Source organism: Struthio camelus, chromosome 3 (genome assembly GCF_040807025.1).
Source record: "Struthio camelus isolate bStrCam1 chromosome 3, bStrCam1.hap1, whole genome shotgun sequence".
In the NCBI taxonomy this organism is placed as follows: Eukaryota; Metazoa; Chordata; class Aves; order Struthioniformes; family Struthionidae; genus Struthio; species Struthio camelus.
The window spans coordinates 8,992,959-9,007,708 of NC_090944.1; the positions used below are offsets into that span (position 1 = coordinate 8,992,959).

General features: G+C 49.7%; 1 protein-coding gene across 14 annotated transcripts in view; it reads right to left on the bottom strand.

Moving 5' to 3' along the window:
- Positions 1-14,750, bottom strand: part of NCOA1 (nuclear receptor coactivator 1) — a 177,635-nt gene that overhangs the window by 46,130 nt on the left and 116,755 nt on the right. For all 14 annotated transcript variants that reach the window (XM_068936750.1, XM_068936749.1, XM_068936754.1 and 11 more), the window contains one exon: positions 11,655-11,821. In XM_068936750.1, the coding sequence (XP_068792851.1) occupies positions 11,655-11,821 (167 nt within the window). The remainder of the gene's footprint in view (positions 1-11,654; positions 11,822-14,750) is intronic.

A 14,750-nucleotide genomic window follows, 5' to 3' on the forward strand; every position in this document is an offset into this window, starting at 1 on the left:
GAGGTGAGACGAACGCTCTTCTTGCTGGCCACGTGCCAAGTGGATGGCTGCTAGCCGCACTGGTTGGCCCTTGGGATGGCCTGGCCTCCTCCTCCTCCTCCCCCCGGTGAACGGGATCCCCCAACACAGCGGGGCCAAACTCAGAGCAGCCCAAACTCCTGCTTGGGCACCATCCCGGGGCGAGCACGACATTGCCGTCGTCTAGGGTAGAAGAATCTGTAAACAGGTTTTGTCCCTCTCCAGGAGGGGTAAGGTGGCCCAGGAGAAAGGACTTGAAAGGAAGGGGATCTTTTCCTTCTCGTTTTCTGCCCTTCTTAAAAACAAGACTGAATCAAAGGAGAAAGAAAAAAAAAAAAAAAGAAAAAGAAAGAGCTAATCCAGCACGGCAGAAGGCAAGAGGAGGAGTAATTTCTACAGGTGGTTTATGACTCTCTGCGTGATCCACACGCCTGTTACATCCTATCAGATCCTTTTCTTACAGTTAGGTGCTAAAGGATTTATTAGTTCTTGACAGTGTGAGATGCTTAAAGGCTTGCGGATATAATAACCAAATGTTCACTTGTTAAAATAAAGGCAGTGTTTGGAGAGGCCTGTGCAATTCTTAGCAGCCTCCCCTTCCCCTTGTGCTATATTTAAACTGCCAGCTAGATTAAAACTGTCAGAAGAGGAATGAAAATTTTATTGACATGCTTTGTAGGTGGTAGGGCTCTAGAAAATAAACATACACAGAGGATGCTCCCTGGTGTCGCGGCGCAGGCAGCGATTTTTATAGCACTGACCTGGGGGAGTTTGTATCTGAAATCAATCCCCGATATAAAGCAGATTCCCGAGGACCTAGAGAGACAGACTTCCCCAACGTCTGCAGCGGCCGAGGCAGACGTTCAGCCCGTTTAACGCTTCACGTCGAAGCACGCCGAGGAGAAGAGACGAGGAGGGCGTGCAATTCCCGGACTCGGCTCCGAGGGATTCTTCGCGCGCTGCGTACGGGGCGGAATTAGGTCCGCCGCCAGCACGGAGGGAGGCCCCTAACCTCGGGCACGACGCAGATCTGCGTTTCGAGCGGGCTATCTACGCTGTGCCCAGCAAGCAGAAGGATTAGCCAGTCTAACTTCCTGAATATCGCCCAGCCGCAGAATTTCACCCCGTCAGACCACAGTGAGCCCTTAACTTTCTGCCTGGCTAAAACCCGACTACAGAGCTGCACAATTCACCGCTTCCCTTGGCAGCTTGCTCCAAAAGTAATCACTCGCAGAATTATAAATCTGGGCCCTACTCCTAATTTGTTTTTGTCTGGCTTCAGCTTTGAGTCATTCTGCGTTAGGCTGGATTTAAAAACCTCTTTAGCAGCCCGTATTTTCCATTCTTGTTAGAGCTTATACGGTGTCAGCAGCCTGCCCCCACCCTTTTGCTTTTTTCTTTTTTTTTGGGGGGTGTACTCAACAGAGCTCTTCCGCTTGCTAAGCTGCAGTACATTTTCTCCAGCCCTTGAATCATTTTTGCGGCTCTCCTCTCCACTTTCTCCAGACTTTGCCACCTCCTTTTTCCAGCACGGACACCAGATCTGCCTTCTGCGTTCCAGTTTCATACCAATATCATACACGCACTAACGATACCCAAGGGACCACTTCAGTCCGCTTTGTGTTTCGTCACATCAGTCACACGGCTTTCTGCTCTCCTAGGATCTCCAGACGGCTTCCAAAAGCACCACTTCCCAAGGTACATTTTGTCTCTATGGGCCCAGCTCCGCTAAAGATCCAACTGCTCTGTCTGAACTCTAAGGGCAATAACCTGCCAGTCAGAGTCAACAGCAGATTTGACTGGCCATGATTTTGCATCTACCTCCACATCAGTGCAGGTGCTGAACAGCATTAAGGTCTAGCACAGACTTCTGAGAAACTCCACGAAACTCGCTCTTCAGAAAAAAGGTGTTTCAATGGGAAGAGGAGAGCTTCCTAGCAGCGTTCCTCAGGAACCTGTGGAGGTTCGTTAATCATGCAGGGAGCAAACACAGACATATAGCTCAGGGGTGGACTGACCTGCCCATATGGAGGAGGACCAAATGGTAGAAAAAACAGATGTTTGCACAGCCAAAGTGTGCTGTTAAGTTTCACCTAGTTTCTGCTACTTCAAAGTCATGCACCCGGCATCCAAGAAGATGAGCTTTTGCTAAAATCTGGGGACACCTTAATTAGAGGTGACAGAGGTGATAACAGTCAGCCAGAATAGTCTGGGGCTACGGGAAAGAATGGCTGGGGCGGTGCTGGCAACGACCTAAAAGGAGTGGTAAGATCTCAATGGAGTCTGGCCCAATAAACTCAAGAAAAATGGACCTAAATTGGAAGAAGTTCAGAAAAGAGTTCCTAGGGTGATTTAAGGAAAAGCCTAACTATTTGACATAAAGAGCTAAAGAGAGCTCGGTTTGGTCGGACTCTAGCCCAGGGAAGGTAGAGAACCAGTGCCACGACTTCTAAGTATGTTTGGGAAGGGCAGCAATTAACACACAGAAGGAAGAACAGGCTAATGCCAAGGGCAGCAAAACCCACTGGAAATTCAGTCCAACTGAAAATGAGCAGCAAGTTTCTAAACATGCAAAGAGGGAAGCTCAGGAGTGATTCCCAGCGGCTGGAGAGAGCGAGGAACACAACCAGCGCCCCCCAGCACTGCCGAGGAGCTGCGGGAGCCTCCTCATTAACTGGAAGGAGTTCCGGGAAGGATGAACTAACCAGTTAGAGACGAGCTGGGTCTGTTTGTTCTCTATTTACTTTGGATCAGCCTCCCACTACAGGGCTCACAGGGGGCACCGACCGAAGCCAAGGAGGAATTCCTCCTCGCCTCTGCCGTCTACCCTGGCCCCCAGGGTTTTGTTGTTTTTCTTTCTGCATAGCCCTAGGAGGTACAGTACGGAATTGGCACCGGAGCCAGGATGAAAGTGGAGTTCGTCGCTCCGCTCTTCCCGGCACAAGGCAGGGGAGCAACGGCTCGTGCCCGCACGCAGGGCTGGTACAAGCGCTGGCTTGGGGGTCAGGTTGCAGGTCTTCTCCCACGCACCCGCCAAGGCGCCGCAAGAGCGATGCTGACCCGGCGGCCGCCGAAGAGCTCTCGTAAGACAAAAGCAAAGCTCCCCTTCCTGACCTCCCTTAAAGCAAACAAAATCAGGATAACTCCAATAAAGTCAATGCATTTACAGCAGAGACTGCAGAACCAGGCTGACAGTTGTAGCCTGAAGAGATTACGATCTACTTTTAGACTTGACACAAACCTTAATGTGGTTTTAATTAATTAATTAAAAATCCTTTAATTAATGTAAACCCCTTAAAGCGGTTTTAATTTACTCCATATCCAGGAGACATTTCCATGTGCATTGCTCCTCAGATGCTGTTCGGCTGCTTGCTTTTGTTCTTCAATGAAACCCAAAATGTTAGACCTAAACTTTTGTTCATGGCCCAGGTATGTTACTGAGCTGCCTCAGCTTGGCGTAAGAACTCCATCGCTTGAGGAAACAATAGAAATCAACAGAAAAACAGCCAAGACCATCTTTGTCCCAGTTCCCATTGCAAGGACTGCATTAAACCAGAGAGGTACACAAAACTGAATTTCAAATGCATGCTCCTCTTCCCCCATTTTTAAGTCGAGTTACCCGGGTGGGTGAAGGGAAAACCTCATCTTCCATTCAGGTAACAATGTAATGTAATGCCACCGGATGGCATGTCCATATGCGCTGGTGTCTCACCTCTCTTCCCCTCGCTGCACACTGCCGGGGCGCAGAGCGCTTTCTGCGGAGCAAGTCCCTCGCTGTGAGCAAAAGCCGTTGCGGCGCATCGTTCGTTCACACCGACTGGCACGTAAGCCCTGCTCTGGGATGCTTTGAGCTTGTGCTATTTCTCCAGCCTCTGGCTTAATGCTTTTCTGAGCAACGTGGCTTCTATGTCTTCTCTGAGAATGCACAAATTCTACAGCTTGTTCTGCTGCTGCATGAAAGCGTCCTCTCTTGGGTCCGCTGGAGGATCTCTGTGTTGAGCCAGGACATAAAAGCTTTGCTCTGACAGCTTCCATCTTCTGACATTGGCTTCTGCCACCTTATACTTCCTCCCAGCCTCACAAAGCTTAGTTTCTCCTGCATACGGGATCCTTTTATCCTCTGGTACATTTACTTTTGCACTTGAACCTCTCATCTCTAGCTGTTTCTGATCTGCTGTTTCAGGTTCAGTTCTAAGATTCTGGGAGACTTACAAAGCTACCAAAAATTGCACTCAAATTCTCTGAATTTAATATCGTCAATTTACCTGAACTTCTTCGCAGGTGAGGGAGAAGACCAGCAGCGATGACATGTTGTCACTGTATCCTACGGACAGTAATACCCACCTGGGCAGGTCCTCCAGGCTATAAAAGAAGGCGCTCAGGTGTGACGTGGGAGCGCAGCAGGATGTCCCTGGGGCTGGGCCCTCCTGGGATCGCTCTCCATCGTTGCTTCTCCTCACGGCAATCTGTGCCCAATAGACCAGACCAGCCACCAGCTTCTGTCTTCAACCCGCTCCGTTCGTCTGGCCGCCCTGGGCACTAGAGCCAGCTTTTATGTTCTGCCTTTGTTATGCGGGTGGACAATTGGGTCCTCCTTACGCAACTTTTTCGCTTAAGGAAGATGAGAATATTTTTCCCCAACTAAATATCGGGAGTCGTCTTCCATTTTGGGTTAACACAGCAGCAAGCGCATTTGCCTATTCACAGTGCCGTGAGTGAGCAGCTCTCTCTGATTTGCTCACAGAGACTCATGAGACCCACAAGTACCACGTAATTTCAATGCTTTAAAACAGTTGAACATCGGCAGCGTGTCTTAGCAGCAAAGACGGCCAACAGTGTCCTGGGCTGTGTAACAGGAGCACAGCCGGGAGGCGAAGAGATGAGATCTCCCGTTCACCGCTCGCTCGATCACGTCTAAATACCGCGTCTGGTTTGGGGCCTCCCAATACAAGACAAACTGGAGTGAGTTCAGTGAAGAGACGGCTCCGGGGAGCCGATGGCAGCCCCAGCGCCTGAGAGGGGCTGACAAGAGACAGAACCGGGCTCCGGTGGGGGGACGAGAGCCAACGGGTACAAGCTGAAGCAAGAGAAGTCCAGATGGGATAAGAGGAAAACCTTGAGGACAGTCAAGCTGTCCCAGAGAGGTTGGCAGTCTCTGTCCTTCAAGGATTTCAAGCCCCGACCGGGTGTAGCCCTGGGGAGCTGGGTGTGATGCCACAGCCGAGCTCGTTGGGAGCAGGAGCTTGGATCCGAGCCCTCCTGAGCTCCCCTCCAGCCTGTCCCACGCTGCGCTCCTGACCGCAGCCCAGCTCCGAGAAACGCAGCGCTGACAGGTTTCATCCACAGCCACAAAGTTAATAACCCAGCTGGAATTCCTTAATCTTTCTAAATCTAATGAAAACAAGGCAAAGCCTGAGTGAAAGCACCAGATCCTGCACGCCTGCCCATTTCATCGGTTCTGCCCGTTTCTCAGTGATGACACCGTCAGGCTCGTGCTCCTCTATGACACCGCACGAGATGGCCATAACACTCACGGACTACAGATCCTTCTAAAGCGATGCGGAGATCGTCATCAACCAGGTAAAACGCTAGACTTGTCCAAGAGACCCGTATTTAACCTAAGTTAACGTTTGCATTAGTGATCTTCACACAACAACTAGGAATGTTTTAAAATAAATTTACTGCTGATGCAAAGTCAAGGGATGAGGATTGGATTACAACACAGGGGGGAGGGAAGAGCTGAAACAAAACAGAATTCAACATCAAAAATGCAAGAATATGCAGTTAGAGAGAAGCAATAAAACTGAGAACTGGGAACTCAACAGTGGGAATGAACAACAAAGGACAAAGACCCAGGGAGCAGGAACTTGGAAAGTTAGGCACAATTTCTAACCACAGTCACCGCCGCATGACCATGAGCTACTCACGGGTTACAACCACAAAAAAGGCAAAGAAGGCATTCTGTGCAAGGTCCTTCTAGCAGAGACAGGCAGGTAGCAGTGCCTTCGCTCTAAGGACCTGAGAAGTTTAATCAGAAACTGGAAATACTGCCTACAAACCATGCATAGTACAGAAACGTGAATTCATATGGAATCAGTGAAAGAAGAATATGCAGACGGTTGGAGCACAGGATCCTAAACAGAAAAAATGCATGAAGACTTTAACTTAATTATCCTGGCAAAACAGAGAGGAGCTAACAGGGGAGAGGTGAGCCCACGCAAGAGAGAAGATCCCAAAGGCCCCTTCCAGTCCTTCATTTTAAAGGATGAAAAAAGCCCATAAACTTCATGTTTAGCTCCATTCGCAAACTCAGCAATGCAGACTTGGACTAGACACTTCCTCAGAACTACAGAAAGGGAGTCCACCTCGCGCAGCACCCCCTGGGCGCGCACGAAGCGTCCCGGACTGAGGTGTAATGCTTGGCCCTGGAAAAGACACTTTCCAAAGGCCTTTGATTGCTCTGCACTGGGTTCTCGCGTTTGTCGGGGTGAAGCTAGCCAAGGGTCCTAGTCTCCATGTACTCGCTTCCTGGCAGGGCACATGATTACTTGTCTCGTGGCTTTATGGGAGCAGTTTTATGCTCTTTAATAACGTACCCCATCACTCAGGTGCCAGCATCACCGCAAGGACAAGAAGGGGTTCTTGGCCCAGAGGACAGGATCTCCTCCTCTCCGACTCGCAAAAACTCCCCTTGCCGTTGCCCGCCATGGGAAAAGTCTGTTGCCAGGCCACTAGTTCACCACTTTCTGATCACTGCTACATACAAAGGCAGGACTTTTTTGGTTCTCTTTTTTCAGGTCACTGTGTGCTGGCATTCACAAACCCAAGAAGAAACTCAGTACTTGTACAGAAGAGGCTTCTCTCTGACCCACCAAGGACTCAGGACCTCTCTGTGCTAGAAGTTGTACATGTTTATAATAAAATAATTCCAGGGCCAAATCTGAACATATGACTAGACAGCAGGGAAACATAATTAAAGCAAAGCCACTGACAGCCCAATGATCATATGCAATAGAGCAGCCAAAGTCAATAATGACTTCATACACTACACTTAATTAACCTCCTATATTTACCCAAAAGGAAAACTACTTCCCCAAGTAGGTTAACTTACAAATTGGGGGTGGGGGGGAGGTCATAAATTCAGGGCTGTCTTCATTTGGGGTTGATGCAGTGATAGGTTCCCCGGTGACAGAGCAGCACAAGTGTGCCCGAGGTAGCCCATGTTTGTTTCGGGCGTCATCTTCTTTCCAGGTTAACGCAGTAACGGTTAGAAAAGAAAGCTAATTCTTAATCCCTTCGAAAACGTCCTCTAATCAGGTCAGTCCTCTGTAACATTGTTACAGAACAAAATTGCATTATCTAAAGAGCTGGATTTTTTTTTTTTCCTCCATACCTGTAAAAATAAATCCAGCAACTCTACCAACACGCACCGAAAGGGAACGGCTCACTCTTATAATTCCCCCGCTGCCGTAAAACCCTCTTCACTGAACCGACACGCAGACGAGTCAGGGGCCTTGGTGATACACGCAAGTTGCACGCACCCCAGCAACCCCGGAACAAATCCTTCCTTTTGGCAACTCCAGAGTAAAACTACTGGGGCTTTTGGACCTGACAGGGACGGAAACTAATAACCAGCACCCCAAGGGTTCTGGCTGGGACGAGAGATGCGCTGCGGAAGCTCAGGTTCCAGGTAGCTTGCGGCTCTCAGCCCCAATTTCGGCGGAAAAGTAACATACTGCAGCACAGCAGGAGCAGCCGGAGGCAGGCGGCAAAGAGCAAACACAGGAAGGACAGGGGGAAGGAGGTCCCGCGAAGGCTCCTGCTTGTAGAGTTACTTGTAGCACATGAGGAGGTGTTTCAAGGGCAACCCTCTGCGGCTGTTCGAGTTTGCAGGCAGCGTAATGAGAAGTTCAATATTATTTGATTTATTCTATTAAGATGCTGCATTTCCATTCCTGCTCTGGAAGGAAATTAAGCACCCTATCAGCGTAGAGGGCTTTTGGGAAAAGACGTAGTGACTTAATCGTAAAGAGGACGCTCCCAAGGTTGGCAGGCCTACAGGAAAGACGAGGTGCCCCTCCGCCGGCAGCAGGCTCCAATGCCCCGGGCTCGCCGGCTCCTTCAGACCTCTGCACGCCCTTCTGCACATCTGCCTCCAGCTCTTGCGTAAGCCCAAGGTCATCTCCTCACAAAATGGAGGTGCTGAATTAAAATTTCTCCTGGGGAAGAAGGAAGGTCCCTTCTGGAGGTGGTGAAAGCCCCCACCTGGCATCGCAGGACGGAGCGATGCAACCGGTGTCGACCAAGCCTCTCCTTGGGGCAGGAGTGGCACCGCTCAGGCCCTGTATCTCACACCGTATGACTTCCTTGTATGATCCAATGCCTCATTTTTCCTGACCAATACAGATTATGAAGGGTTTTCTTGTAGTGCAGGAAACTAAGACATTTTACATGACAGGATGTTGGTGTAACACACAACACGCAGGTGTGTTGAGGATCACTTCGGGTTTGATACCCACGCAGGTACCCACAGCAGACTGCGAGGAGAGAAACAGGGAAAGCCGCTGCCAGAGAGCATCAGAGGGTCTTGTAGGGGTGGTGTGAGAGCTTGGAGACCACGAGATCCTCAGCCAGATCGGCCTCCTGGCGCAAAGAGCAGAAACATGAAGAGTTTAGGCTTCAGCCTTGTCGTCCTCCGTCTCCACCATCTCTCCAATCTCTGTCCACTCCATCTCTGCCATCTCTCCCATCTCCATCTAATCCGTCTCCACCGTCTCTCCAATCTCCATCGTCCTCCACCTACATCTCCAAACTGCCCCAGCCTGGGGGTGGGAAGTCCACGAGAATCAGTCCGGGCCCTACTAAAGTAGCAAGCCCATTACAAGTCTGTTATTTAGTGGGACATTCGGAGCTTTTTTCTCTTTGCTAAGTTCCTCATTGCCTGGCTTACTTCAGCAGCCCTTTCTTCTCGTTTCCCGTTGAGGGACTGGGCTCACGTGCGGCCGAGGGCCCAAAAGCAGCACTCCCGAAACCACACAACTCTAAATCTCAAAACTTTTGCGGGACAGATGAACGTTGAAAAATTAACTGTCTGGCCCCTTCCTCTGCTGCATTTATTGCTGTCTTGGCAGATGAAGTTCAGGTTGCTGCCACAGCCGCAAACTGCTTGTTCTGCCAACTGTACATTACTAACATTGGAAGGTGTCCAAACCTAGGAATCTTTTCTAAAAGCATTTGCTTCATACTTTAAATAGCAGCCCAGCGCGCAGGGGGAAGGGAGAGAGGCTTCGCTGCTGCACGCAACGCATTTACAAGCTCTCTGCGCTCCTTCTGGCTCCTCCGCTGTGTTGCGGGTTAGCAACGAGAGGTGCCCCAGTGGAAAGGGAGGTGGGGTGGGGGCAGAGCTGGCAAGACGTGACCTCTAAAGCTTCAAGAGCAGCAGGACACGCCGCAGCGGACAACAAGGAGGCGCTTCCCGGGGAGCCGCGCTCCGGCACGACGGGGCCGAGCGGCGCCGGCTCCGCTGCTCCCTGGCCAGCCTCCCCGTCCGCAGGGCTCGCTCGCGCTGCTCCCGCGCAGCGATTTTCTCAACGAGGCCAATAAAAGAAGGCTTGCTACTTGTTTCACTGCAAGCTCCTCCGCCGTCCGGCTTGCCCCGTTCATCCCTGCTGCCTATCGCTGCGGCTCACCGCCGGGCTGGCTAGCTCCTCTTCAGAGCACGAGAGAACTCGCCTTTCTGGCCTCGTCCTCTCAAGCTGTAAACGCGCTCGTGGCGGCTGCTTCGCTCCTGCCGACGTGCTCGCGCCGGAGAGGCGGGCACCGCTGGCGGCCCGGAGGGACGGCACGCGATCCCTCCCTCCGCCTTCCCCAAACCAATCCCTCCCGAGGTCTCCGAGCTCTGCCAGAGGTTGCTTCGCCGTTCACACCGCTCCGGCAACAAAAAAAACACAACCTCGATATTAGCAAATATTAATTCGTTCTGCGGTTGAGAAACAAAGAGGAGGAGGAGAAACAGGAAGGACACAGGGAGGGAAACACTTATCTGTATGATATCTCATGCAAGCACTAGTACAGAAAATTGTCTTTGACCGCAGTACAAACGTTCTGATGTTTAGACATATTTCTCCTACCTCTTCCTGTAAAATTTGCTGCAGTGCATTGCTAGGAACCACTATAGGTGAAGTTTCTTTTCTCCAGTAATTTGGTGCAGCACTAGATAAGCCGGTAATACAGAGCAAAGCTCAAGGAACAATATTTTTGAGCGGTGCTTGTCCTAGTTAATGTTCAGCCCTGCTGTGCAATGTCAAGCAAACTAATGAATACTGAAGTGGCGGTAAGCAAGAACCTCAGAAGTACTTACCCACTATGAAATTCCTTTCAGAATTCAGTCATAACGTGAATGAAATCTAAAAACGGTCTCCCTGCTTCTTCAGGAAGGCCGCGTAGCTAGGCAGCGCACGCAACGGGAGACAAATGCTTTGCAACCATTTCTTCGTCTTCTAAGGAGCCCGTGCTCCACAAACCAGTGCCTAAAGTAATACTGAACGAGGAGGACCCATGCCTCCTGCCCATACGGCCTAAAACTGTGACCACCTTGAAGAACCAAAGGAGGCTGAACCAGCCCGAGTGCCTGCACACGCATGCTCATGTGCCAACTACGAGGCTTACGAAAACTCCAGCATCTGTCATCAGGCAACACCGCTACGCTCACAGTGTGCAGCGGGAGTTTTGGCAAAGGAAACACTTGACTGATCAAGCTTACTTAGCACTGATACTAAATGAACGGCAGTCACCTTGTGCAAAAAGGACAAAACACTCGTGTATCTGAGGTGGCCGTCCCTTAGCTGACAGGCTGCAGAGCAAGCTCCTGCTACGGCTCCGAAGGAGAAGCCCGGGCTGCAAGGACTCGAAAAAATCCCAGCCTTGGACACGTACACTCCCTAATACAGCTCACCTATTTTCTCGTGTGCCTTACACAAGCCCTTTGGACTTGCATACCTCAGCCTATAAGTTGACATTCGGGGTGAATTTTAACCTTTATATGGCTTCTCAAGCATCTCTTCCCTGTTTATTGCTTACAGTGTGCGCGTTCAATGGCAATAGGTGGATTAATGCCCCTCTAATCTATTTTGCTGGCAGGAAAACACACCTGACAAGGGTAAATGGTTCTTCACAAAATCCTGCACAGCATGGGGCAGAGCTATCTGTTACTCCTCTTACCCAAGTATAAAATGGGCTTTCTGTACACAAACCAGTTAATAACAGTACTGCTGATAAGCACTTAATGGGTCTGATCCTGAAGGCTTCAAAGGCACTCCCGAGTATTCTCATCTAAGGAATGATTTCCGGATGAATCACGAACACTGCGCCCTGTAACAAGCCATCTAACAGTACACTCGTGCCACTGGACAGACAGCACCAGGAACACAGATGCTATTCCCAGCAAGCTAAGCAACAGGAGCAAAGACACCTTTTCATGTTAATGCATTAATAAAAGTGGGAGAAGCAAAACTGTAACAAATGGAAATGCCTCTAAGTCATGATTATTCATTGCAATTTAGTGCCTGAAAGGTACCAGGAGAATATTCTCACTCTAGAGCTTTCAGACAATGAAAGTCAAGAGGCTGCAGCTTTACCTTGTTCCAACCTCTTCATCTGCTGGATCTGATCAACCGTCTTTTTCAGGATCTTGCATTTGTCGGGTTTGACACTCAGAGTGTCGATGTCCCCAATGTTTGCAGACAGCAGCTCCGCCAGCTCCTCTAAGTATTTGTTCTCCTGTTCCCGTCGCCGCTTTTCATTGCTGTTGGAAAAAAAGAAAGGAAAATTAAAAGTCTTGTTAATGATTTTTCCCCTGCTCAGTCTAGCCACAGCTGTACACTGGACAAATACTTAAGAACACAAGTCCTGGCTAGAGTCTCAACCATGCTATCATCTGAACACCTCCAAATTACTGGGGAACTGCTTCAAGCTTTTGCTGTTTTTTGACACTCCTTTGCCAAAGATAGAGCATCAAAAGCACCAAAAAACTCTGCCTGAGCATATGAGAAAGACAAACATATACGTTTTCCCTAACACACCTTCCGCTATAGCAACTACTGGATGAAATGAGAATAGCTCAAAATGCCCACAGCTGTACAGGTCAGTGAATCTACAGTGTATTTTTATCAATTTTTTTTCCCCAATAAGGCACATCATCTTTCTTGCAACCTCTGCAGGACACCCAACACACTGTTTTATAAAGTCCTACCTAAAAATGCCTAAAATTACCAGATATCAAGAAGCTGATGAGATGCACGTGGCGTGATGAGATGGCTTTGCCCTCAAAGAGGCCAGAATTCTGCAAGTGAATATGGCCAGAGTTTCCAAAGGTCCTACAAAACCCCTAATGCTCCCCGGGAAGAGACATGCAACAGGAAGAGAATACCCTAGTCACAGGCATGGAGGCAAAAGTCCAGCCCAGTGGGCGCTTTCCATCCCATCTGCTGCAGCAGATAGCTCCAAGTCGCGCTACGTGGCCAAGGAGGCTCCACTACCAGCTGAAGGCTTCCAGAAGAGCTCCCCTCCATTTTAGATGGCACAAGGGGGCACACAGCAAGCACAAGCCACCCTACCTAACACCCCGAGAGCTCTGCAGCTACTACTGAGAAGTCACATCTGTCCAAAACTGCCAAGTCAACACCTGCCCTCCCCCCTGCAGGAGCTCTGCGGGTAGGCTACACAAGCAGGTCTTTATTCTTTCTTAATTCCAGCTTAATAGCTAGGCCTGGAAGGCATGCATCGTTTCTTGGGCATTTTATAGCACGTAAATATCTAAGAAGCATAGGGATTACTGAATGCACACCTTTCTTGCTGAGCGTTTCATTGCCTCGCTCATGCGGGCCTCGTTAAACCAAATTTCATCCTGCTCCAACATCTCGTTTCAGCTCTGTCCTTGTTTCTCCATGCAGGCACGGCCAGCCAGAGAGACAAGAGAACAGCCTTTCACTTGATGGACACAGTGGATCAGCAGAATCCCCCCCAAAAATAAAATAAAATGAAATGAAATAGGCCACCAGAAAACCTAGCTGCCAGGTATGGAGGACGTAAGCTGGGTTTCTGCTCGGGCCACCAATGGTTTATGGCAATCGGAGCGGACTTGCAGCAGGTTTGATTTCCAACTTGTGCAAAATTGTTGGGTCTGGGCAGTGACCTCAGCCGCTTTTCGTGAAGGTATGGGGGAAATCAGAACTGCACGGGAAGGTGGGCTTTCAGAAGTGACTCATTTACACCAAAGAAAGCGCTAACCTGTACCCAGTTACGCTGCCTCTATGGACCTAACGCACTCGGCAGGGACTGGATTATATGAGAAAGAGACAAATCTATCCAAAAAGTGCCATCTTCTCCCTCCCGTCAGCGTATCAAACGATGTGCTCCCATTAACACCCCGTAACCACTCAAGAGAATGTGCTGTAAAGAGGCCAGTGGTTTTTTTTTTTCTTTTGATAAATTACCAAAAAAGAGAAGCGAGGCGAGATGCCAAAGAAATAAGAATTCATAAGCTAAGTGCTAAAAGTGAATTAAAAAAGAACCGCAAGCAAACTGATTGCAAAAACGACTCAAGCCAATCTGATGGCTCGCTTTATAGGCAAGTCACAGAGCCACCATGCCCAGCCCGGAGCCGAGCACCCAGGTTCAGGACCGAAAGCAACCCGACGGCCGGGAATCACTCAACAAAGCGCGCGCACCGAGGCAGGCATGCGCGCTACCTGGCAATGGGCAGGCAAATGCTCCTCCGAATAGCTGAATGAGTATTTTGGTTAAGGTCAGATTAATTCCTAGCTCTCTTTGCAAATCAGAAAGCAATAGCGGGCAGGGGGGGGAAAAATCCCTCTCTGCTGTGGGTGAGCTCATTCCCTGAAAAAACTTAATGTCACTGTTGCTGTGGCAACTTTCAAATTGTAGGAGGGAGAATTGGCCAATTTTCCTTACATAAAAGCATCATGAGAATATTACAGCAGTGGGCTGTTCTTTATGACTCTGAAGTATCATCAAAAGCACTAGTTAAACCTTCCCGTTTCTAACAAAGGAGTTTTGAAGTTCACTTTGCTCCGGACTACGCTATGAGCGGACTTTGGCCAGGAGGTGAAGTAGGAAGAGGTCCCTCCCCACGGCCGCTGGAAGCTAGGGGAAATCATTTTCCAAAGGAAGGAAAACGCAGCACCGGCAAGGGCCTCTCTGAGCTTGGCTAACATCATGCTTCAGTCCCTCCGTTCTGCGTTTAGAGGCTACCTCTGCCTGCAAGTATTCCCATCGGCATTTCTAAAAACACTTTTCAGTGCTTTGCAGGTGTAGAACATCGCTGCGCATGGGCAAGGAAGGACACTTCTTCATCCAGAAGTTTCGGACTCTCTATGACCAGCTTGTTCCTTACCTTGGGTACCTAGAAAGAGTTCTGATGTCTGCAGCACAAAGCTTTTTCAGAGTGCTTCAGGAAACAAAACACAGAGGAGATTTTCTTTCCAAAGGTAGAACGGATCAAGCCAAGGCAGGTGCATGCTCATTTCTCTAGACGGCAGCTCCATCGAGGAGAGATGCACAAGCCTGCCTTGCTCCACCAGGCTCCGAGACAAGGGCTCAAGACACAAAGGCTTCGTCCCGGGGGCACGAGGGCTGGCGATGAGAGCAGCCTGGAGACAGCCAGGGCTGCAGAGCTCAAATACCTACTGCCTTGGTCCCTGACTGGCATGACT